Source organism: Podarcis muralis, chromosome 3, assembly GCF_964188315.1.
Source record: "Podarcis muralis chromosome 3, rPodMur119.hap1.1, whole genome shotgun sequence".
Classification (NCBI taxonomy): Eukaryota; Metazoa; Chordata; class Lepidosauria; order Squamata; family Lacertidae; genus Podarcis; species Podarcis muralis.
The window spans coordinates 102,607,204-102,631,497 of NC_135657.1; the positions used below are offsets into that span (position 1 = coordinate 102,607,204).

The window sequence follows — 24,294 nt, forward strand, 5'->3', positions numbered from 1 at the left end:
GCCCCAACAGCTGCCACGAAGGACAGTTGGGCGCGAGCGGGCGGGCGCGCACGCGCGAGGGAGGGAAGTGGGCTTTGTTCCCACGGTAGATATTTTGTGGCGGGTTGGGAGGGAGAGCTGCGCGTTGGGAACCGAACTCACATCCGAACAGCGGCCGTTAAAATAATAATAATAATGGACCGAGGCTCGACAGCTGAGTCTGCGCCTGCGCTGAACGTCCTGCGTGATGCGCACGCAGCGTTTCGGGAGCAACGGTACGAAAGGGCGGAAGAGCTGTACAGCAGCTACATCGAGTACTGCGCATGCGCCAGCAGGTGGGAAGTCCCGTTCCAATAGACGAGATTAATATCGTGTGTGTGTTTCGCAGGGAAGCTGTTACGTATTTTCTCTCTCCCCCTCATCCAAAATCCTTCAACGTCTGTGCAGCAGTAATGAACTTCACAGCCCCTTCCCCTCGTTTTCCCTTTTAAAAGAGTAGGAGAGAAGGAAGGGGAGGCAGTGTGGTGTAGTGGATAGAGTACCAGACTGCGTGATCTGGGATGGCAGGATTCAAATCTGGGCCACTAGGTGACCTTGGGACAGTCACTACTGCTTCGTAGACCTACCTCCCAGGGTTGATGTGGAGGATAAAATGAGGAGGGGGGAAGACTACTGATGTCACATTACAATCCTTTGAGTAAAGGGTGGGATTTAAATGCAAGGACATGAGGATTTGGGAAACAGACCGCCGTGTCATTTACACAGGAAGTGGTTTTGCAAGCAATCCCAAGGCTGCAATTCTGTGTACTTTTACTTCAAAGGCAAGCCTCACTGTACTGAGTAAACATGCACAGGATTACCCCTGGGTTGTTGCTTATGATGTTGCAACAGATTTGTGACTACTGTGTGCATCTTCTTCCTGTAGTTCCAAAGTATGGATTTTAAGCAAATTTTTTGTTTTGTTTTATTCACCTAATTTTTAAAATTCACTTTATTTCAGCCGTGTCTTAATTTTTTATAATCTTGACAGATTTTCTGTGTCATTTTATGTTTAGGCATCACAATTCTTTGTAGGTGACAATAACTCTCTTCCCTTTCTTTTCATCAGTCATGATCTGGCAACAGCATTTAACAACAGGGGACAGATCAAGTATTTGAGAGTTGACTTCTATGAAGCAATGGAGGATTATACATCAGCTATAGAAGCCTGGCCTGAATTTGAAGTCCCATACTATAACCGAGGATTAATATTATATAGGCTAGGTATGGAAGTAAGCTTTCATTATTGGATATTTAAATGCATTTATTTGTCCTAATTCAATTGGCAACATTCTACCTTCTGGGAACCTTTTCTACTTTGTTGAGGAACCCCTGTCTAGCAAGATTCTGAGGCAGATTCTTGTGTTCACATCAGTGCTCATCAGGCCTCTTAGGCTTCACTTGTATGAAGTGAGGCTGCACCCTATCATCATCATCATCACTATAATTTATTATTTATACCCCGCCCATCCAGCTGGGTTTCCCCAGCCACCCTGGGCGGCTCCCAACAGACTAAAAACAATAAAACATCAAATATTAAAAATTTCCCTAAACAGGGCAGACTTCAGGCTTGCAGGATCAATCCCAAGATCCACAGAATAGAGGCTAATTCTAACTTAAAATTAAATAATTCTATGTGCAGGAATTAGTTTTGAGATGAACTTCTGATTAGCCCCAGCTTCCTTATATTCAACAGTATAATCAGAGGTTCTGCTGCTGCTAAACATTTGAGAGGTATCTACTTTCTGCTCCTTGCCCTAGCATAAACCCAGTGCTCTCCTGTGGTTGTGCACTGCCAGGGCTTATTAGGGGTCCTCAAACTTTTTCAGCAGGGGGCCGGTCCACTGTCCCTCAGACATTGTGGGGGGGCTGGACTATATTTTGAAAAAAAATATATGAACGAATTCCTGTGCACACTGCACATATTGTATTTGTAGTGCAATTTAAGTAAAAGGACACAACATTCTATGCAAGAGCACTAGGCAGGCCCTACAAATAACCCAGAGATGCATTTTAAATAAAAGGACACATTCTACTCAGGTAAGCCACCTCCCGACTCTCCCCTCCTTTCTCCACAGCACCGAACGAGCCCCGGTGGCTGCTTACGAGCTTGCGAGCAGCAGGGGCTGGCGGAGGGGGGATGATGAGCGGTGTGCGAAAGGGCTCTGGAGAGGGGCTGGCACCAATAAAGCCCAGCCCCCTTCCTCCTCTAGGCAGGGCAGGGAGAAGCCAGGAGGAGGGAGGGAGGAGGCACTGCTGCCGCTGTGTGAGGGAAGGAGGAGGGAAAGAACACGTGCGCTGGCGATCCATGCGGCGATTCCCTGACCTTCCGTGGGCCGGATTTAGAAGGCAATTGGGCGTGATCCGGCCCGTGGCCCTTAGTTTGCCGACCCATGGCTTATTGCTAGTGTAGGTGAGCAGTCTTTCCAGAAACCTTGTTGCCATTATCAGTCCTTCCACTGAGGAAACCCAGATTTCAGCAGAACACAGAGTAAGCCCCACTTCTGAATGCCAACACATCCCCTTTAACAAATGGAATAAAAAGGTAATGCAAAACTGTAGCAGCACATTTCGTGATTTCCCTTGGGTTTACATAACACCATATTCCCAAAAGATTCCACTTTAGAAATGCAGTACTGTAAAAATAAAGTGTTTGTGCAATGTTTGACCCTAGAACACAACGACCCACTATCTGAAAGGGCACAGTGTCCATAATGTGTGTTGACTTTGTAAAAGCTGCTTTGTTTCCTGTTTGAAGATTCTGCCCTTTTACTTGTTTGCTCTGATTTATTAGATAAAGTTTTATGAAGAAGATTCAAACTAATGTATCCGAAATAGATCAGTTCCAAGTATGATGGCAGTGACTGAAACCTTGCTTAATCTCCTGCTCAACCTGGTATACTTCTACTGTACATGCAAATGGTTTACTCAAGCATTTGGATAGTTCCTAAACACAAGTCTACACAATTGCACTGTAATACCCATTGCTTTGTCTTATTGGGCCTATGAATTAGGATTAGTATTGCTAACTAATATATGAGGTGAAAACACCCACTGTAGGCAAAGGAACAGTGCACTGAAATAATGGCCTCAGAGGCAAGGGGGGACTTAACTGCTTTGTAATAGATTCTATATTCTACATTGTAATTCTGTCTACTCATGCAGCCAGATGACTGAAGCCTCAGTCACACAGACATACAAACAAATTAGTTCAGAGTTTATTATTCACTATATTAATCATTACACTATACCAAGGAATAGTATCTGGTGTGCACTTTTTGCATCTTTGGAAAACATAAGGTAAAGGTACCCCTGCCCGTACAGGCCAGTCGTGTCCGACTCTAGGGTTGTGCGCCCATCTCACTTAAGAGGCCGGGGGCCAGCGCTGTCCGGAGACACTTCCGGGTCACGTGGCCAGCATGACAAAGCTGCATCTGGCGAGCCAGTGCAGCACACGGAAACGCCGTTTACCTTCCCGCCAGTAAGCGGTCCCTATTTATCTACTTGCACCTGGGGGTGCTTTCGAACTGCTAGGTTGGCAGGCGCTGGGACCGAGCAACGGGAGTGCACCCCGCCGCGGGGATTCGAACCGCCAACCTGACAATCGGCAAGTCCTAGGCGCTGAGGCTTTTACCCACAGCGCCACCCGTGTCCCCCTTGGAAAACATAAAAGGGTGCAAATAATTATTATTCATTTATGAAATTTGTTAGGGCAACTCAACAAATTTGGGTTTTGTGGGAGGTTCTGAGAGAGACAATGAAAGTAAGGAGTTGCAGTTTCTGCAGGGCAACAAGATTAAATCTACTGTATTGATAGAAGAGATACAGAAAAATAGTACAATAGTCATATGCAGAGTAAGACAAAGGCATCTTTTTCATTTCTTTTTTGAGACAGGTTTCTTTGATGAAGCCATGAAGGATTTCAACAAGGTCTTGGAGCTAAACCCTAAGTTTGAAGATGCTTCTCTGAGTTTAAAGCAGACTATTCTTGATAAAGAAGAAAAGCTAAAAAGAAACTCTTGAAATTCTACTCCAGATGAACCTGGACGAACTTGAGATTGGATTACCTGGTAATAGGCACACACATATTTTCTCTGCCTTGGATTACCTGGTAATAAAGGTAAAGGTACCCCTGCCCGTACGGGCCAGTCTTGACAGACTCTGGGGTTGTGCGCCCATCTCACTCAAGAGGCCGGGGGCCAGCGCTGTCCAGAGACACTTCCGGGTCACGTGGCCAGCGTGACAAAGCTGCATCTGGCAAGCCAGCGCAGCACACGGAAACGCCGTTTACCTTCCCGCTAGTAAGCGGTCCCTATTTATCTACTTGCACCTGGGGGTGCTTTCGAACTGCTAGGTTGGCAGGCGCTGGGACCGAGCAGCGGGAGCGCACCCCGCCGCGCATTTGAACCGCCCACCTTTCGATCGGCAAGCCCTAGGCGCTGAGGCTTTTACCCACAGCGCCACCCGCGTCCCCACACATATTTTCCCCACCCCACTCCACTATGTTAATTTGTTAAATTTAAAGTCAGTTAATTTGAAGTGTAACCTGTTTGTACTGTGGATGTTTTCTAATGACAGAGCAGATTATTTTTAAAAAGTACTGTATTAACCTTGCCTCGGGTTCTGTTCATTGTAGATATTGGAACCAAGGGTGGGTAACATTTTGTCTTTCTCAAGACAAGCCTTAAATTCCTTCAGGGGCCACATTCACTTATTTAAGGATTTGGCATAGTATGAAACAACCTGCCACACGTATGACATTAGACAAATGTGACAACCAAGTCACATTGGCTCTTACAAGCAGGTTTAATAATCATTGTGTAAAGCCTTCATAGACTGATTAGTAGAGAGACTGTGAAACAAAAAAAACAACCCTACATTTTAATAATATATTTCCAACGGAAAAGAGCCTGCTGAGCTTCAGAGAGACAATAAGCTATAGAGATTCTATAGAAAAATAGGTCAGCATGCAGGTTTACAGCCTTCCAGCACTATATGACAAATGCATGAAGCAATTCTGGCAGTGCCTTTCACAGTCCTGGGGGCCTGTAAATTTAGCAGATGGGCAGCTGCTGATTTGTAGGTTTGGTGGACTCTCCCTTGGCTAGAATGTCTTCAGACATGGACAGTTTATGGGAAGCCTTTGGTTATATTGTAAGAAAAGCCTTAGAATGTCCAGAACAATGATGCAGATTATTTTTATGCACTTCTCACGTTTCTTCTAAATTGGGATGCATCACTTCCTATAAGATCTGCGCCATTAATGTCAAACAATGGCCACACTTTTGTCTGGTGATTCTACTATAGTTGTCTAGAAGTGGTTCACTGCATTACATAAGGCTTTGTTTTATTCTATGAGGTAGTTTGGCCCACATGCACACCTGGCAGGAGGTCTAAAGTAGGCTGTTGCTTGACAGCCAGCTATTCAACTCTTGGCCTTACAAAATGGGGAATAAAGTTACATTGGTGTTGCTTGAAATGGCAAAGGCATGGGTTGTTGCAAAATGTTTTACTAGCTAACCCTGGATATTTGCCAAGCTGTCTAGTACAATTGAGTAGATACAAAATAATGTGATTTTGCCTCCAAGAACAAATGAATTTGTCCTGCAGAATGAGGCAGTTTGATTCTTTCTACTGTAAGACACTTAAAGCATTATAAGTCAAAGTTCTCATTATATCCTTGTAACTAAGACTATGCAAGAAGGTGATAGATTAGCATGAAGTCCATTCGATGTCCAAAACATTCAGAAACCAAGGCACAGCTTCTGATTGGCTGCAAGGCGTTCGTCAACCAAGGTACGACTGTATCCTTTGGCAAACAAGGGTCTTGACCCCCTCACCAATCCAGCACTGAATATCTGGGGTTTGTAACTGCACCCCACAGGCCTCTTGGCTCCCCCCAAAATTCAAAATTATTCAAAATGCTTTTGTCGAAGTAGCAAATTCAGTCCTAAAATAAGATCAACTCACATTTTGCACCTCCAGATTTTTATTTATGAAGTGTTGCCATAGGAAGCCAATATGTACATTTTAAATCAGTCCCAGGTAATGCACCGAATCCAAAGGCCAGCCATAGCAAGTAGGGTTGTGTAGCTATATCTGGAAAAGAAAAATAATTTTCAGTTTGTCCCCTTACACATGTGGGTGCCCACTACATACATAGACCACACACAGACTTGCCCTTGTCCTAGAATTCAGCAAATAAGCATGGGTTTTGTACCAGGTAGGTGTTTTCGGTTTGTATGTTTGTTTTGGAGAAAGGAGGAACTTTTAGATCCTTGGTACTAGAATAATCAGCAGTCAACGGCTTGTGAAAGTTAAGTCAAACTTCTCATTCAGCAGGTGTGGCTACATCAAGCTGCTAAATTTGTCAAAAGGTTTCTGGATCCAGATGGTGGGCCATTGTCTTGGAGTGTTGCCTATGCCTGTGGCAGGATCAAGAACAGGATTGATAGGCAAAGTGTCCTCGTCTCCACACCAGCCTTGCGGGTCTGTGATTACTGGGTTCATTTTTATGGTTTCAGAGTCTGGGAGAAAGACTCTGCCCAAAATTCAGTGTAGAATTTGTTGTTGTTTAGTCATGTCCGACTCTTCGTGACCCCATGGACCAGAGCACGCCAGGCACTCCTGTCTACCACTGCCTCCCGCAGTTTGGTCAAACTCATGCTGGTAGCTTCGAGAACACTGTCCAACCATCTCGTCCTCTGTCGTCCCCTTCTCCTTGTGCCCTCCATCTTTCCCAACATCAGGGTCTTTTCCAGGGAGTCTTCTCTTCTCATGAGCTTCACAATCTGTCCTTCCAGTGAGCACTCAGGGCTGATTTCCTTAAGAATGGAGAGGTTTGATCTTCTTGCAGTCCATGGGACTCTCAAGAGTCTCCTCCAACACCATGTAGAATTAGACATGCTTAAATCTGCCACCAATGAAGTGCAGACAGGTTAAATCTATTTGTCATCAGCAGAACCTAACTGCATATATATTGCAGCACCAATTGTGGCCTAGGTTATTGAGCTTAAGACCGAAGGCATTATTTCGTCCTCCATACACAGATACCATCTTGCTTTAAGGCTGGGACCTAAAGCTGAGTAGAATTTATGCTTTGCAATGCAGAAGCGATCCAGGTTCAATCAGCATTTCAAGGTAGGTCTACGAAAGGTAGGTTGGAGAACCCTAGATCAGTGTTTCCCAACCTTGTGCCTCCAGCTGTTTTTGAACTACAACTCCCATCATCCCTGACTAGCAAGACCAGTGGCAAGGGATGATGGGAATTGTAGTCCAAAAACAGCTGGAGGCACAAGGTTGGGAAACACTGCCCTAGATTGCCACAGGCAATCAGCAATACTGATAGATGCACAATTCTATATAAAAAAGTAACTTCTTCTGTATATTTATTGAAATTCCCCAAACATACCTTATATATCTGCATGTCCGACTACTTAATTTGTTCAGGAGTGAATAACCAAGACTGGTCCAGCCACTGCGTAACCGTGGATTTCAGAACGCTGATCTGACGTATGGCAAGTGTAGTCAATTGTTCCTGGAATTAATGGGTGCAAATTTACCAGGAAGTTTGAAAAGAGCTGGTGACCCCCCCCCCAAAATTCTTTAACAACAACAGTACACTGAAATTATGGGTAAGACAAGTAACCTTACAATATATTGAAAGTTCACCAGCTGGTTAATGGCCAGCATCTCCCGAGTTTTCAGTGGTGCACCTACCAAGCTTCCTTCCTTGTAAACATTGTCCTTCTGGAAGACCATTACCAGGCAGATGAAGGCAGGTGCTGACTTTTACAGTACAGTGGAAGTATACCTAGAAGGGGAAGAGAGAAATTAAAGGACCCTTATTTCAGACGGGCTTAGAAAATTGCAAGAATAAGTCCTACAGCTGAAAATGTACCCAAGTGCTCTCATTCAACAAGCCTTATTTCTATGGAGAGGATCCCTTAATTGAACTTTTTTTAAAAAAAAAGCTTTATGAAAAGATGCTAGCTTTGTTGTAGTGGGATTTTACATTTTTGTTTCAAATAGCAATATGTTAAGTGCCAGCATTTAAAAAGTTGCTTAAAAGTGACACACTTCTGACCAGTGCTCGGATGACAACAGTATAGGGCAGTCCTGTGTAACTGATGCATCAAAACTATTTTTGTGTGTGAGAAGGTACTCACTCGATAAAAGCACCGATCAAGCCTAACCAACACAGCCCCTCTTGCATTCCAAGGCAAGGAAGTAGGGAACCATTAAAATGATTGAGTTTTCTGCATTTGACCTGATGGATCACAACTTGTGCAGGCCAGATCTATGCCATTCAGAACTTTAAGAGAAAAAGACCTACACAGACCTCCCATCAGTGTTCACTAGCAAAGAGGGATGATGTCAGATGTTTGTGCCGATACTCTAGGGCTGCTTATTCTGTTTCCCCTGCACGACATCATTTGCACTGGCCCTTTGTGTGCCATTTCTGATTTTACTGAACTTCAGTAGGAGTTTGGCTTAAGCGGCTTTTGCCATATAGAATGGAATCCCAAAGAAACTAAAATTAAGTACTGCACTTCCCACCCAATATATTTGAAAATGCAGGGTGGGACATTTGATTGGGAATGCACAGTACGTAATTAAGTGGTTAAGAGCGTAGACTCATAATCTGGTGAACCGGGTTCTCTTCCCTGCTCCTCCACATGCAGCTGCTGGGCAACCTTGGGCTAGTCACACTTCTCTGAAGTCTCTCAGCCCCACTCACCTCACAGAGTGTTTGTTGTGGGGGAGGAAGGGAAAGGAGAATGTTAGCTGCTTTGAGACTCCTTCGGGTAGTGATAAAGCGGCACATCAAATCCAAACTCTTCCTCCTCTTCTTCTTAATTAGTCATGCTCAAGTAAAACTGAACCGATTGCCTCAACTATGAAAGTTGCACAATGAATATTTTCTAGTCCTGTCTGTTTCACTTGGATTGTACCTTTCTCAGAGGAAGAGTCTGCATCTGTATTCTCAGCCTTTTGAAGTGATTGGGATATTTCACTCTGTCACTTTTAGTAACTGGGCTGAAGCTCACAGATCCACTGTCTTTGCTCTCGCATCTGTTTGAGAGAGGAGACATAAGAGTCATTAGTCCACGAAGCTTGATCAATACGGTTATAGAACAGTTGTTTAGAGCCACTTGCCCATCTTCAATGATGCTCCATTGGGGAATGGCGCCAAACTCTTCAGACCCAGCCACCCAGCAGTTATCCAATAACAGTTCAACACCAGGAGCTTCGTCTTTTAGTTCGACTTCAAGATAAACAGGTTCCCTTGAGTATTTGAGAGCTACCGAATGCTGCCCATAGGTTTCTGTGAAAGATTCATCTGCCAACAGCAAGAGCAATAAAGAGAAGGAGATCATTATTTTTAAAGCAATTGATATATTCAGTTTTAGTTCTAGTATAGCTCTCCTTCTCCCTTTAGGAAAACGTTACCTTTGAAGATGCTTGAGGTGATATGTAGAACTTGCCTTGCTCTTCTAGGGCCTATAGGAGAAGAAAGTATTTAATAATTATTCTCTTACACACACACACAATGAAGTTACATACTTCCTGGTTTTTGCATTTTACAAGATTGCTTACCTGCTACATTTGTCCTAGTCATCATTGTGCCATAGCCAGTAGGAAGAGTTCTAGAAGAGGAGGAGGAGCCATAGATCACAGCACTTTGCATGAGTGTTTCTTTGATTGGGTAGTAGCATAAGATAGTCAGCCTGCAACAGAGGGACATTTCTTAGATACTAGAGCAGTGCTGGTTTCACCTTTTTTAAAAAAGTAACTCCTACCTGTATGCTGGATCTCTTGTGATAGTTGGTGGTCCCTGTGCTGGAAGAGTCTCTTTTTCAAATAATAATTCATTTTCATAAATAAGGTGATCACCTTCAAACTGTCGGGGAAAAATATTTCAGGTTCATCATGCTTGGAAAGAGCACGCTTTTCCCCTTCTGTTCTCCACACCCTTCGCCCAAGGACTAACCCTTAGTGAAGTGCCACAAGTAGAAACATGAAACTGGAAGAAGACTTGTTCCTTTGTAAACTCCTTAGGCCTACATGTGCTGTCCTTCAGCCTAGTTTTGCCCATGTCAATGGATGGCACAGTCTTCATGAGAGCAGAAACGGTTACTGTTCCATTAGGGTAGCACACTAAGAAAAGCCCATGACAATAAATCAGATCATAAGAATCATTGAATATTTACAGATAAAATGTAAACAGATAAAAACATTAGCAGGATTATTGTAATAACCTGCACTTTTATGAGAGTATATATTTACAGTACATAATTAAATGAACAAGTTAAATGAATTTGGATCTCCAGAAGATACTAAAAAATAAATTTAAGGAACTGCAAGAAAGTCAAATTTTGGAATGTGAAATGTATAAATTTGAAAAGTATAAATAAAAAACTTTTTTAAAAAAAGATCATAAGACATCTCCACATTGTTTTAGTGATAAACTGGACTGGAATATAGCTCACCTATGAATTGTGAAGAGTGAAAATTGCATCTAACAGAGAAGATATCCAAAGTCTCCATAGTGCTTGTTTTCTTCAGAAGAAGATCAAACCTGGCTCGAATTCTCTCAAATGACACTTCCTTTAAACATGATAAGAAATGTATCTATAAGGATAACTTCATTTATATGTTCTAGCATTAGTTAAAAATTATGCATTTGAGCCATCATCTCATCAACCAAAATAAATTAAAAGCCCATCATCAGTTAAAACCCATATGACTAACTGTGGTGTTTGCCTGTTCGTTTAGAAAATGTCTGTACAGGGGGGGGGGGGGGAAAGGGTTAAAATGTAGACCAATAGGAAAGTCGGAGGCGGAGCCTACTTGTTTATAAATGGGATGAGCCTGAGGTTTGAGTTAGTTGTTGGTGGGTAGTTGGTTGGTTTTAGTGGGTTGGTTGGTTGGTTGGTTGGGAAAGGCAGTTGGAAAAGCAGTTGGCAGGCAGTTGGAAATAGAGACAGTTAGTGCAGTGGGTTCTTGTGTGAGGGGAGGTAGAAGAGAGAGAGGCAGGATAAAATAAGACTAAAAAGGTAAGGAGTAACAATGTTTGGAATGCAGTTAAAGTTTGTTTGTGTCTGCAATAAACTACACTCTTCTTTGTTAACTTGAGAAGCTGACTGAGACTAAGTGATTTACCAGGGAGGACCTGGTTGGTGGCAGCGGATTAGTGGTGTACGGGTCAATAGTCCATGAGACGACTAGGGGCTCCATACAAACACCACACTAATCAACTAGGATTGCTTTGAAAGGATAATTGCCCTAGCTTACACAGTCCTGTGAATACCCCTTCCTCCATACCTAGAACCTGTGCATGGCCCACCCCTGCTATCATCTGAGGCACGGTCCACCCTCCCTTGGCATCCATACTTCAACACATATCCTTGCAGAAGAAAAACCTATGGGGAACCTGTGGACCTTCAGGTGATTTTGGATTACAGCTCCCTATCATCTCTATTAACCCTGCTAGTTGGGGTCTGATAGAACTTGCAACATCTGGAGTTCTGCTGGCTCCCCATCCCTAGAATATCACATTTAGTTATATCACTGCTTTTTCCATCAAGTGAGATAAGGAAGCTTTAGGCGCCAAGGCCTTCATGTTGTATACCTCATAAATAATCCCAACAGCAAAGAGTGGCACTTGCAATATTAGATGAGTATCATTTGTAGTAACAAAATACCCATCTGCGAGGGCAGTGGCTTGACTTAGTGGCTTACTGCCTACATATAGGCTCCAATATTTGTATAGGCCTGCAATCGGAACAGCTAAATACATATTCTCTTTGTCGCAGAACCCAATGCCTTCTGGTAGTTCTGTAAAGGAAAAAAAGTTGTTAAGTGAATGTTGTTGTTTTTTCTGAAAAAAGCTATATGAAAAGATAGCACCTCATGAGGCTTCTGACAGAAGTGGCTTAACAGTGAAATGCCTAACAGGTAGGGACACCGGAAACCGCTTCTCTGTTGGGTAACTGTTCTCCATTTGGTTGCAAATACAAAAATGATCAATATCAGGGATGGGTAACCTGGTGTCCTTCAGATGCTATTGGGACCCCCAACTCCCTTTGGCCCCAGCCAGCACAGCCAATAGAGTTGAAGTCCCTCAACATCTGGAAGGCCACAGATTTCCCACAGTTTATCTGCATACTTGGTCTTCCAACTGGTGGTACATAGTCAAATTTGGCTTGTGCCCTAGATGGTTTACACTAAAAAAAAATGTGATTAAATAATGTATATAAAAATAAAAATGGAGGAGTCATGGAGTGAGAGAAAAGAAAAGAAAAGTAGAAGTAGATTCTTTGTTTCAAATTAGCATTGATGGTGGAACCCAGAGTCCTAAAGAAGACTGCTATCATACAGTTTGGGGTTACGTATTGCAAATATTTGCCTCTCCTTTGGATAACGAGACCTCTTTAGGACATGCTATGAGAGTTTTAAACTCTTAAAAAGCAAAGAAAGAAAATCTATCCAGACAGTTTACTGGCTCATCTACTCAGTTTCACACAGATTTCATTGCTCCCAGTGGTTTATATTTCTAGAGGATACAATAGGAATTGTCTAGCTATCGTGCATGCAACTTAAACAAGCCATTCAGGAGTTATAACTTTGTCAGTTTAGACAAAACAACTTACCAACATCTGCAATTATGCATTCTATGTCGGCAGGGTGGTGATACAACTTCAGCTGAGGTCCCACATTCAGAGTGTAGTTCACATGAAGGTGATACTTGGTTTCGTTTTTGTTCACATACTTTAAACAAGTTTTGTAAAACCCACAAAGAGAGAGAATTTGACTGCATTAGCTTAATCAGAACGGATTTTCAGGGCAATAGTCACATTATGCCAAAATCACTTTGGAAGGACGACAATAGAAAGATCTCTAGTGCTGCACAGATGTTTTCTCCCCACTGCCATATTCTAGGTATGAACTTCTCCCACATGTACCTTCATATTAGCTTTCAACACCACTTCCCAACAATATTTTACCATAAGATGCTAGAAAGCACAAGATCAAACTTATTGAGGCAAAAGTTTCCCAACACTCTCAATACTTTGAGTGGTCAATGCAGGGAAAAACATGCATATTTGCCAAGATCAAGTTAATTATATGCACATTAGTATGGTTAGCGTTAGTGTCTAATTCCGGGATCAAGAAAATGCATGTATAAAGACTCAAATAGCTTTTGTATCCAACCTACCAGTAGCTCAACCATTATGTGTGTACAATGCTTGCCCCAGTGAGATATCATGCCCAGCTGCCTTACCTCTCTTAAGATGTTGGGATCGTCAAAAGGTACTACCAGTTGAAAGCCTATTGTTCCATTGGGGAAGTGAATGTCAGAGATCTTGTAACCCCTTTGCTGTGCTTCCTTACGGGATAGATGTTCCTCTCCTATTTTAAGTGCTACCAGAATGACATCATGAAGGAAGACTCCCAAGGTTACATCAAAGAGTCGTGTTTCTGGAACAGTGTCTGTGTTAAGACAAAAGCATTTTGTCACTGGGAAGGCATGAATATTAGAACAGTGTTCTTCAGCCTAAGGCACCCAGGTGTTTGTTGGAGATCATGGGAATTTTAGTCCAAGAATATCCGAGGACTCAAAGTTTTAAGAACAGTGCATTAGAACACTATAGAAAAACTCCAGTAGCACCTTAGAGACCAAATAAGTTTGTTATTGGTATGAGCTTTCGTGTGCATGCACACTTCTTCAGATACATGCACATGAAAGCTCATACCAATAACAGTTGGTCTCTAAGGTGCTACTGGAAGGAGTTTTTTAATTTTGTTTTGACTATGGCAGACCAACACAGCTACCTACCTGCAACTAGAATATTAGAACACAGTTTGTTTCCTGTGGTCTCCACTTTGAAAATAAACTCTCAGGAGAATTTACCACTAGTTTACTCTCATTTAAGAATGTGACTGGGGGGGGGGGGAGAGAGAGAATTCAAGTTTCTGTAAACTGATCTACATGTTTTTTGTAACTAGATGATGGAAGTCAACTGGTATCCACAGGTAATAACTGGTAGGTTTAGTAAACTGACTCCCAAAATCTTTCCATGCAGAAGAAAGGGTCTTCTTTAAGGATCTATATTCTGCCCAGGGGGTGTGTTGTTGGATCTATTTTGCAAAGGAACCAACAAAATAAACTTGTTCAATAAGAAATTGGGATCTTAGTCTTCTCCCTCCAACAAGACCGTTTACTGCAGAATTGTTTTCTTCACCTTTGAGACAAAAAAGCTACAAGCCATGCATTTACATGCTTCCACATACCATCTTTGAGTTAATATTAGGACCCAGGACTAGGGGATTAGATCCCAAATGGTAAATTAAGATTTTACTTAAAAAAACCCCAGCAGAGGAACTAATGAAAGTACATTCATCTCTTAATACAAAAACAAAAGCAAAATACTTTATCAATAAGGCACAGCTTTGTACAACGACCCAGCAGCAATCCTATGTTTTACATATAACTGAAAAGTAGATGCATCTTAGCCCCACTTACTATTGACTACTCTTGGTATTCTAGGCATGAAGGGTGTGGTGATTTGCTTAATCACAGTGTACTTGGTCAAGTGCCAATCTGTATCTGTCCAGGTATGCTCCAATAATAAGTCAATGCTATATACTGCCCCATAGACACCATTGGATACAGTGCTCTACAAGAGGGAAAAAAGTGTTAAGGAAAGTAGATTCATTTAGACCGGGCATGGCCAAACTTGACCCTCCAGATGTTTTGGGACTACAACTCCCATTATCCCTAGTTAACAGGACCAGTGGTCAGGAATGATGGGAACTGTAGTCCCAAATCATCTGGAGGGCTAAGTTTGGCCATGCCTGATTTAGACGAACAGCAGTGAAAACCACCTGTACAGTTAAGTAGTTATATGCCCCTGAACTCAAAACATACAGGGTTTGTATCTTCCCACATTCTGTTCTGCAGTGCTTAAATGCATCTATCAATGTCCCGAATAACAGAAGTTTAACATTTTATATTTATTGACTTCAAAGCTTGCCCCATCCAGAGGGTTCTGGATAGATTGACAGTACATGATACTGTCAAAAGCTATTCTGAATAGAAATACCGTATATCACACTGCTTTCTGAAGGCAGGCTCAGAAAACTCTAGAGGAAGGGCACTCCAGAGTTAAAAAGCAGCCATCAAGAATGTCTTTGCACACCTTTATAAAAATCTGATTTGGTGCATAGATATATTTAAGAGGACTCATGTCACCCTTATTTGATTTCTCAGGTATGATGATTTCAACCATCTAAGGCTTCATAACACTTCAATGGCAATATGAAGTCAACACGAACACACTAATCTTTCTGTTGCAAGGTTTTAGTGACCTCATTTCTTCAGAGACCCAAAAGGCAGATCACAGTGTTGTACATAAGCAGAAGTTTCATGGGGCGAGTTTATACAGTTTTCTAGTTTGTAAACCCATATCATGAGGCCTCAGAGTTCACCTACATATGCAGAACAAGTCAGGAGACAGGCCTACCCTATGCCAGCTGGGTTGATTGCAATATCTATATGCAAAGGAAATAAGTAGTTGGGTTTTGCTTTGCTGCAGTGCTGATCTAACAGCTGACTGAATTAATGGAAACTTCCTTTGCATTTTTTTTTGTATACCAACTTGAGTCTGCTTCCATATTGTTTGATTTTATAAAAATCACATTTACCTTTAACCTGCCCCCAGACGCTCCAATTGGGATAGTAGTTACAATGTGTGTGTTGTTACGATCCAGCGTATAACCGAAATGTTCAGGATTCTCTATTCTTTGCCCATTGACTGCCATTGATATATTATGGGATGTAAAGGTGGGTTCTTGAAGGACCAATCGGGGGACCATACTTGGCACAGTCCATACTATGGCAACATCTGTAAAGCTGGTACCATCTGCCGATTAGTAAGACTCAGATCAGTGCTTGACAAAAAACAGGCAAGATCACCAGGAGGTAACATTTTAATGTTTGTGAATCACCTTGCAACACCACCCATGCACAAACTGGCCAAATCTTATTTTAAGACCTAGTACTAATACATGCATTATTATTATTATTATTATTTATGAACACAGTAGGCATACAACTCAAGTTGCTGTAGGTCCTGGCTTGTATTAACATTCATGTAACAGTTTCCCAGAAAACTGGCATTCTGCCAGGTAGATACATACACAGCAACATGAGGAATGTAATAGATTTACTAGAATACCAAGAAGAAAGCTCAGACAAAAAGGCTGCTTTAATATCAAGAGATGCGGAAAAAGCATTTGACCAGGTGTCGTGGGACTTCATGAAAAGGGTCATAAAGGAAACAGTTTCCCAGAAAGGATCAGGTCACACTGGATTGTAGGAATGAACTATGCTTTTTTAGGGAAAGGGAAGGGAGGTACTCACCAACTGGGCATGACACTGTGGTGTCAATCAACAGAAGCAACCATCTTTGTCTGTACATGGAAGTGGAGCTGATTGTGCTCATAGTGACCCCATTAGCCTATTGAAAAAACATTTGGTAAAGTTTTATTAGTCCAGCTGGAATATGAGACCAATCTGAGCAATGCCATCTTCTTCCTAGTAGGATTAACTCACCACTGAATGTTCTGTTTCATTTGTGGAGTAGGGAGACCTGAGGAACACTCTCGACAGCGTATTATTGAAACTGTAGCCAAGCTTGTCAGCGTCACTCACCAATGTTTTCTTTCTCCCCGAAGGAGAATAGAATATCAGCTGCCATATCTGATACAGAACTTTTCGTGCCTAAAAAAAAAAAAAAAAAAAAAGGGAGGGGGAGTGTATTAGGCTGATAAGCATTTTCAAGCGGCTTATGCTTCAGAACAAAAATGAGCAATTTTTCAATTTCATTACAAGCTTTTAAAGAATGTTATGCAAGATCTAGACTTCAGTACAAATCTTCAACCAGCCATAAAATCCACCGGCATTCATGAACTAGATATATTCCAGAGGAATACCCAACTATTTCTATATTAGTAAAGTGTGATGGGTACTTTTTTGTCAGTGGGTTTGAAGTGCCGTAGATTTTTGTAAGCTAGGAACATAAAAGGGGGGCTGCTATCTAGTTATGGCTGCAGATCCACCATGCAGAATGGAGATATTCCTCTCAGTGGGCACTTTGAGGTTTTGGAGAAACTATGCCATGACCAGAATTGATGTGATTTGTCGTAGCAGACAAAATACTAGATGTTGCCCAGTGAAACTTGGGTTTGAATACCTGCTACCTCACTAGGTGACTTTGAACCAGTAATTCTATCTCAGTCTAACTTACCTTACGGTTGTGAGGATGAAGTTTTAACAGCTCCCCTTCCCTTTTTAATAAATTAAAAAATCCAAAACCACTACTTCAAGTTCCTTTGGTGGACCAGAAATAACGACTGCACTTGGCTCTGCATTCCATTATACAGTGGTACCTCGGGTTAAGTACTTAATTCGTTCCAGAGGTCCGTTCTTAAACTGAAACTATTCTTAACCTGAAGCACCACTTTAGCTAATAGGGCCTCCTGCTGCCGCTGCATCGCTGGAGCACGATTTCTGTTCTCATCCTGAAGCAAAGTTCTTAAGCCGAGGTACTATTTCTGGGTTAGCGGAGTCTGTAACCTGAAGCGTATGTAACCTGAAGCGTATGTAACCCAAGGTACTACTGTATATACATAGGATGGACAGCTTATTCCAAACCATTTCTTTCAGAGGGAGAAAGGGGCAGAGAGATTTCAACTGATATTTCATTGGATTTAAATTTAAGTTTTTCTGTTTTTGAATTGCCATAAGTCAACTCTAAAGTGTTTACCATGAAAGGTAGGTAATAAAACTTACAAAAACCAGCGTATCATATACTTTCCCCCTCTTACCTCAGGCAATGCAGACATCCATTCTGCAGTCTCATAATCCGAAATCACAGGGACATCGGTCTTCACTGATACCTTGAAACGAGATTATACTTATTTATAAAATGTGCAACAGGTTATGAGGTCCAAATTTGTTTGGTTCCCTCCTACCAGTTTCCTTATTTTAGAGAACTTAAGTTTCCAATGTTTTTATTTGTTGTGCAAAGGAGGAAGGCTGCTCACATCCTGCACATGGCAGGATCATTGGTAGCACAACTCTATCTATCTATCTATCTATCTATCTATCTATCTATCTATCTATAATTTTTAAATTAGATTTTACAATTTAATATTCAACACATCATATAAGAGAGAAAAAACCCCTCCCCCTTACCCTGCAACTTCCCTCAGCTTCCCTTTCTGCTTCTTTAAATATTTGATACTTCTGCTTAATTTTTGTCTTATTTTGATAATCTTTTAGCTAAATGCTCTTATATTCTTATCATTTTTATACCAACTCATTCTTATGAAGCACATCGACCCACTTCTTACCTCCATGTAATTCTCTTCACACAGAATTTCCCTTGGAGCCCACGTGGGGTAGGAGCAGCGCATAGGGTGTTGGTAGGTTGTAGCTGCCCTCAGGTCTTGGAATAATGACACTCTGATGTTTAAAGTAAGAGAGAACTTTTCATCCATCTGCAATCATTTGGGATATTGGTTTGGGAAGAAAACACTGAATTTAGTGACAGAGATGCATTCCCCCCCCACACACCAAAGTGCTTAATAAAGCCAGGGTGAGGATCTATACAAGTTTGCTGCATTTACTATCAGTTGTGCCATTGTAGTTTACATCTTCAAGGAGGGGATAATATCTGAGGAGAGCACTGAGCTTCTGTAGATTTGTCACTGAGCATCACCTTGAGCAGATTCTGCTGCTGCTGCTGTTCTCTTGCAAAACCCAACCCAGAGCTTTTCACACAGAATCTGACATAGCTGGTTCCTTAAAATAACTTAATTTAATGCTAGCGTACATTATCCCAGAGTTGTTTTCTCATTGCCTCCGCATCTATGGCCTTTCATTAGGATATTTTTAAAATGTCTGACGTTTTATTGTATTTTTAATATTTTGTTGGAAGCCGCCCAGGGTGGCTGGGGAAACCCAGTCAGATGGGCATGGTATGTATGTATGTATGTATGTATGTATAAATAAATAAAATAATAATAATAATAATAATAATAATAATAATAATAGTCCCAGCTTCCCCCATCACACATTTCTCTTGACAGTCAAAACACAAATGTGTGTGGGTTAGCATGCTTGGGCAGCAGAACACCTATAACAAATAGTTCCTTGTTACAAAATCCTGAAGTATGGAGCATTCCTATTCAGTAGTCAAGCACATCATTGATGGCTCTTTTCCTGGATACTCCATTTCATATCTATCTTCACACTTCTCCCTTTTCAAAATTATATGTTTGCTGAGCTCACTTAGTCCTCATGGTTTGGGGGTACCCCTCTTTAGGTTTATTTTGCCTGATTTTTTTTCCTTTTCATTTTCAGCTGATTTTCCTCACCTGCTTGAATGGCGCCATTTTGACAACATTGGGCCCAGCACTAAATTGTATGAAAAGAAGAATGATTTATTCTGTTTTTCTGCACATGCAACTTCAAAATTACCATCTGGATTTATCTATAGGAAGTGTGGAGGACTGGGGTTCACAAAGAAGGCAATCATGTTTTCACTCAGTACTAGTTGCTTCCCTGGGTATCCAGGAAGAGAAAGACTCTTGCCCATCTCATGACATTTGTCATTGTGTGATCCAAAACTGGGTGGCTTCCAGATAAAAAATATTTGAGCAACTGCATGGAGATTATAAAGCGTGGCTGTTATCCTGCACATTCCACGGTAGTTTTCTGTCACCTTTCTTGCCTCAATAAACTAAAACGTTTTATCATTATTTTTTGCATGGGGGAGCAGATTTGTTTTGCAAGAGCACCATTGCTAATTTATTGCAAGGTATCCACTTTCTTTGCAATGGGATATGATGTTGCACTCCTGTGTCAGCATCTCCTCAAATGCGCGAGAGATTTTTGCAAAGTGTGGAAGCCTGGAAGTGCATCTGGTGTTTTTTAGCATAATACGTACACAGAGGGCAGGCAAAAAGGAGGGAAAAAAGCACAGGTGGTGTACTCATTACTTAGTGACTGCAATGTTTGGGCGGATAGGGACGCAGGTGGTGCTGTGGGTTAAACCACAGAGCCTAGGACTTGCCGATCAGAAGGTTGGCGGTTCGAATCCCCGCGATGGGGTGAGCTCCCGTTGCTCGGTCCCCGCTCCTGCCAACCTAGCAGTTCAAAAGCACGTCAAAGTGCAAGTAGATAAATAGGTACCGCTCCGGCGGGAAGGTAAATGGCGTTTCCGTGCATTGCTCTGGTTCGCCAGAAGTGGCTTAGTCATGCTGGTCACATGACCCGGAAGCTGTATGCAGGCTCCCTCAGCCAATAAAGCGAGATGAGCGCCGCAACCCCAGAGTCGGCCACGACTGGACCTAATGGTCAGGGGTCCCTTTACCTTTAGAGTGTTCTGTAACTAGTGCAGCAAAAAATAAATTTAAGCAGGCTTTCTGAAGTCAGGAAGGGACATAGGAATGCATTGAAGAAAGTCAGATGAACAAATGAGTAACAGGAAGAACGCTCTACAGGCAAATCAGGATGAATGCACTGCTGAATTATGTCTAAGCTTACATGTAAACTTTGTTCACATAAATCAAGATAAATGCTCAGTGTTCATCCAGAAGGTCCCCAGTTGGCTAAGGGGAAATCCAGCATCTCTGGAAAATCAAATCCAGCCTCTTCTTCCCTTTCTCTACCATCCATCCTCCTTTGAGCTAGGGATCCTAGCGTTGCAAGACTCAAAAGCAGCTACCTCAATGTAAAACCAAAGATTAGACTGAATGAGGGGAGCTTTCAAAGTCAGGAGTCCCTGCCACAATTCTCAGAAGTTTCACAGATCAAATGTTTTGTTTCATTCTGGTAGGGTGCACCGAACAGTAATACTGCACATTAACCTTTCCTGCACTGCTGATATTGAGAGTATAGAATCAGAGCATTAGTTGGCCTCACCTCATTTATAACATGACAGCCAAGAAAAGAAGCCCGGAATATGGTATTACCCCACACATCATTTGACAGGACATAGCCACAGCGAGCTTCTAGCTCCTCGTCAAGCAAAACCGAGACACCAGAGGGATCTAGAGACACACACAACAGAGTGTTAGCTGCTAGTTTATTCTGGTCAAACAAGCCATCACAATTAAGAATATACTACCATCTTTAGAGATTTTCAGTGGCGTTTGGAGCCAACTGTTTATCCCAACAACATAGTTAATTGCTAAAAAATAGCCTTCAACTGCAGTGTTCATGGCACATGTCCTCTGGGTTGTATGTGTGTGTGTGTTTTAAAAAAGAAGGTATTGGTTTAAGACAGATTATAATTTCAATTTAGCATACTTTTGTCATTGCAAGGCTTGAATAAGCAGTGTTTGGAAATGGGATTATGAATCCATCCATCTCGCTTTCAAGGAAAACTATGTCATGAAGATGGACACTAACAAACTTGGTTAACAGACAGACACACCCATCCTTTAAACACTTGCTCAAGTGTTATTTTAATGCAACTGAAGGGCTTGTAGTTTTCAGTTCAGTCTTCCTACCCACAGCAGGAACAGTTTTTCACAAACAAGATTACCCAGAAACCCAATCTGGCCATTAAACATTTGCCCTTCAGAAACTCCTTACTTCATGGCTTCCCCCAGTGATTTATTAGATCTCTGCAAGAAACTCAAGGAATACATGTAAACATAGATGGTAAATGAACTTTTCAGGTTAGAGCTACTCAATTCTCACTGAGAAAAACCTACGTCCTCTTGTAAACAGCTTAATTGGGCCACACTTGCTTCCAAGTAAGCCCCATTGATAGAATCAAGGGTTTCCCCAAGCTTGAGCCCCCAGCTGTTTTTGGACTACAAATCCCATCATCCTTGACCACTGGTCCTGCTATCTAGGGATGATGGGAGTTGTAGTCCAAAAAACCAAGTTTGGGAAACCCCGATATAATTGAATGATACTCCCAAAGGAACATGTACACTTAGGAGTAAGGCTGCAAGCATGAAGTGATACCCTCTTTATCTTTCCCCATGGATTACAGCTCACCAATTATTTCTACTGTGAAGAATTTGTCCTGAAGAAAGGACTTATCCAGCTTCACCCAAAACATACTGGAGGAACAGGTGCTTTCTATAAAACCTAAAAGGTATTAAAGGTTTTACAGTTACAATAATAATACAGTAATCACACAACGCGAAGATACACAATTTTTAGAGTTCCCCTAGAGGGCAGGAAGCAATTGAGTCTTTTATCCAACCTGGAGGAGCAAATGCTGGTCCACTCCTCCCTACTCCAGACTGGAACCAGAGAAACAGCAGTAATATTCTATAAACAAGAGAGAGAGGAATTAACCATGCAAATAGATCAGACAAAACTGAGTAAGTGTGAGAGGAGGGGCCCTCTCTCAAAGCACTTTACCTGCAAAGCAGTTTTTCTGCGTTCTTCATGTTTCCAAAGGAGTGTAGTCCAAATAGTCGAAGTTCATCCAGTTCTTTTTATAGGATAGATCCTCACTGACACAACACAGACCACAAACAAAACAGACATATTCTAAATGGTGGAATCCAATTGGGTCCCCTTTATAAAGAAAAACTGTCCCACAATTTCACTAAATTAGGGGCAGGTGCTCCAGCAGCAATTGTTAATCACCAGAAGGGATGATGTCGATCTGTATGCAATCCCATGGGAGCCTTTTGGAGCAAAACCCGGGACCTAAAATCAATTGAACTCAATGAGATTTACTTTTGAGTAAATCTATTCAAGATCTGGGATGATTATTGAGGCTGCCTCACCCCTGTGATTCTGATAGCTGTCCCCAACACTTTCCCTTCCTTGCCACAGAAAAAGCCACCTGCTAAGTCCCCATTGTTAAAGGTACAGGACAAAATATTTTGGGTTAGTGCAGTGGTGGCTAAACTCAGCCCTCCAGATGTTTTAGGACTACAATTCCCATCATCCCTGACCACTGGTCCTGTTAGCTAGGGATGATGGGAGTTGTAGTCCCAAAACACCTGGAGGGCCGAGTTTGGCCGCCACTGGGCTAGTGTGTGGCTGGTTTCCGATGATCAGCAGTTTAAAAGCTAATCATTCTTCAGAGAAGTGGTCAGCTGCAGCCTCCAGCCATGTGGCTTAGCCTAACTTTGCCATTCCCCTGTGCTATCACATTTCTGATTTGTTAATAGGATTTGCTTCCCAATAAACACACGAAGCTGCAAACTGCAGTCCTAACCAGCCTGACTGCTTCATATTTACTCTGAAGTAAGTCCAACTGATTTCAACTGAACTTGTTGCCACCTGTCCTGCATAATACAGGATTGTCCCGTGTTTCAATGTAAAATGTGATGTCCTGTACTATTGATACAGTTTTGTCTTGTATTTCAGGTCTTCTCTCTCTCCCATGTTAGAGATCCGCTCCAAATGCATGTGCTCAAAAGGGTGTTTGAAAGGTCATGTATTTAAGCCAAGCACAGACAGATTTACAAATTCATGTCTCTCTGTGTGTCAATTTCCAGAGGAGCCATCCCGTTAGGCTGCAATAAAATGTAATGGATTGCTTTGAAGACAATTTAGCACTAGATTTATTTATTTCTTAAAACACCCCCTGCAACCTCCCCACTCGGTCCTGTATTTTGCCAGAACAAAGGTGGCAACCCTACTCCCAGGTAAACATGCATAGGATTGCAGTTTTATTTGGAAGTAAACGAAATTGAATGAACCTTAATTCTGCATTCTTAAGTTCCCACTGCAACGTTGCATTACTAAGCATACCTGCCAGGAGTAGCGGCTACTCCTGTTGAAGCCGGAAACTTTCCTTCTCAGTACGCATGTTTTGATCTGGGATATTTATGGGTAGCTTTTTGCCACCTGGATCGTCCTTGTGCAAGTTTATTTCCTTCTGAACTGGCTGTATTATTTCAAATGCTAACGTGTTGCAATGAGGTGCTTCAGGACCTTTGCCCTAATGTAGAATTACGCTATTTATAGGCCTGTGTTTGCAGAGAGGAAAAGGTACAGATAAATGAAGCTATATGATTAGGTATTTTTTTTAAAAAAATAATACGACAACACCAAAACCACTTGGTGTTTTGTTTTTTAATCTTTCATGTTTGTGATCACTTTCCTAAACAATAGAACTTTGTGTGTTTTTCCCTGTATGGAAATTTAAAACATCTGTTTCTTTTTTTTTGCAATATGAAATAGTAGTTATTTCATTCTTTTCTTTTCTTTTCTTTTCT

At 41.9% G+C, this 24,294-nt stretch overlaps 2 protein-coding genes across 3 annotated transcripts; one reads left to right on the forward strand and one right to left on the reverse strand.

Annotated features, from left to right (window-relative positions):
* The first annotated feature begins 5 nt into the window (after positions 1-5).
* On the forward strand, positions 6-19,851 carry TTC32 (tetratricopeptide repeat domain 32). Of its 2 annotated transcripts, none has more exons than XM_077926406.1 (3): positions 6-314; positions 1,088-1,242; positions 19,454-19,851. In XM_077926406.1, the coding sequence occupies exons 1-3, from the start codon at positions 175-177 to the stop codon at positions 19,693-19,695; spliced, it is 537 nt and encodes a 178-aa protein (XP_077782532.1). In that variant the 5' UTR covers positions 6-174; the 3' UTR covers positions 19,696-19,851. The 2 variants fall into 2 exon arrangements, with proteins under 2 accessions (XP_077782532.1, XP_028578141.2); XM_028722308.2 differs by lacking the exon at positions 19,454-19,851 and adding an exon at positions 3,914-4,632.
* On the reverse strand, positions 7,451-23,982 carry LOC114593282 (uncharacterized). Its single transcript, XM_028721657.2, is given in 24 exon segments — positions 7,451-7,468; positions 7,470-7,555; positions 7,738-7,831; positions 8,973-9,093; positions 9,178-9,361; positions 9,472-9,522; positions 9,619-9,749; positions 9,822-9,922; positions 10,013-10,179; positions 10,512-10,629; positions 11,654-11,859; positions 12,675-12,792; positions 13,307-13,515; positions 14,549-14,702; positions 15,730-15,947; positions 16,448-16,544; positions 16,640-16,807; positions 17,914-17,985; positions 18,442-18,588; positions 21,017-21,144; positions 22,106-22,198; positions 22,317-22,384; positions 22,478-22,572; positions 23,828-23,982. Coding segments are annotated over 23 exon segments (2,778 nt in total). The 5' UTR covers positions 22,507-22,572; positions 23,828-23,982.
* Positions 23,983-24,294: the final 312 nt, after the last annotated feature.

Coding starts and splice junctions, on each gene's coding strand:
- TTC32 (XM_077926406.1), top strand. CDS start 175: ATGGACCGAGGCTCGACAGCTGAGTCTGCGCCTGCGCTGAACGTCCTG. Junction 315..1,087: donor TACTGCGCATGCGCCAGCAG/GTGGGAAGTCCC, acceptor TCTTTTCATCAG/TCATGATCTGGCAACAGCAT. Junction 1,243..19,453: donor ATTAATATTATATAGGCTAG/GTATGGAAGTAA, acceptor TTTCATTTTCAG/CTGATTTTCCTCACCTGCTT.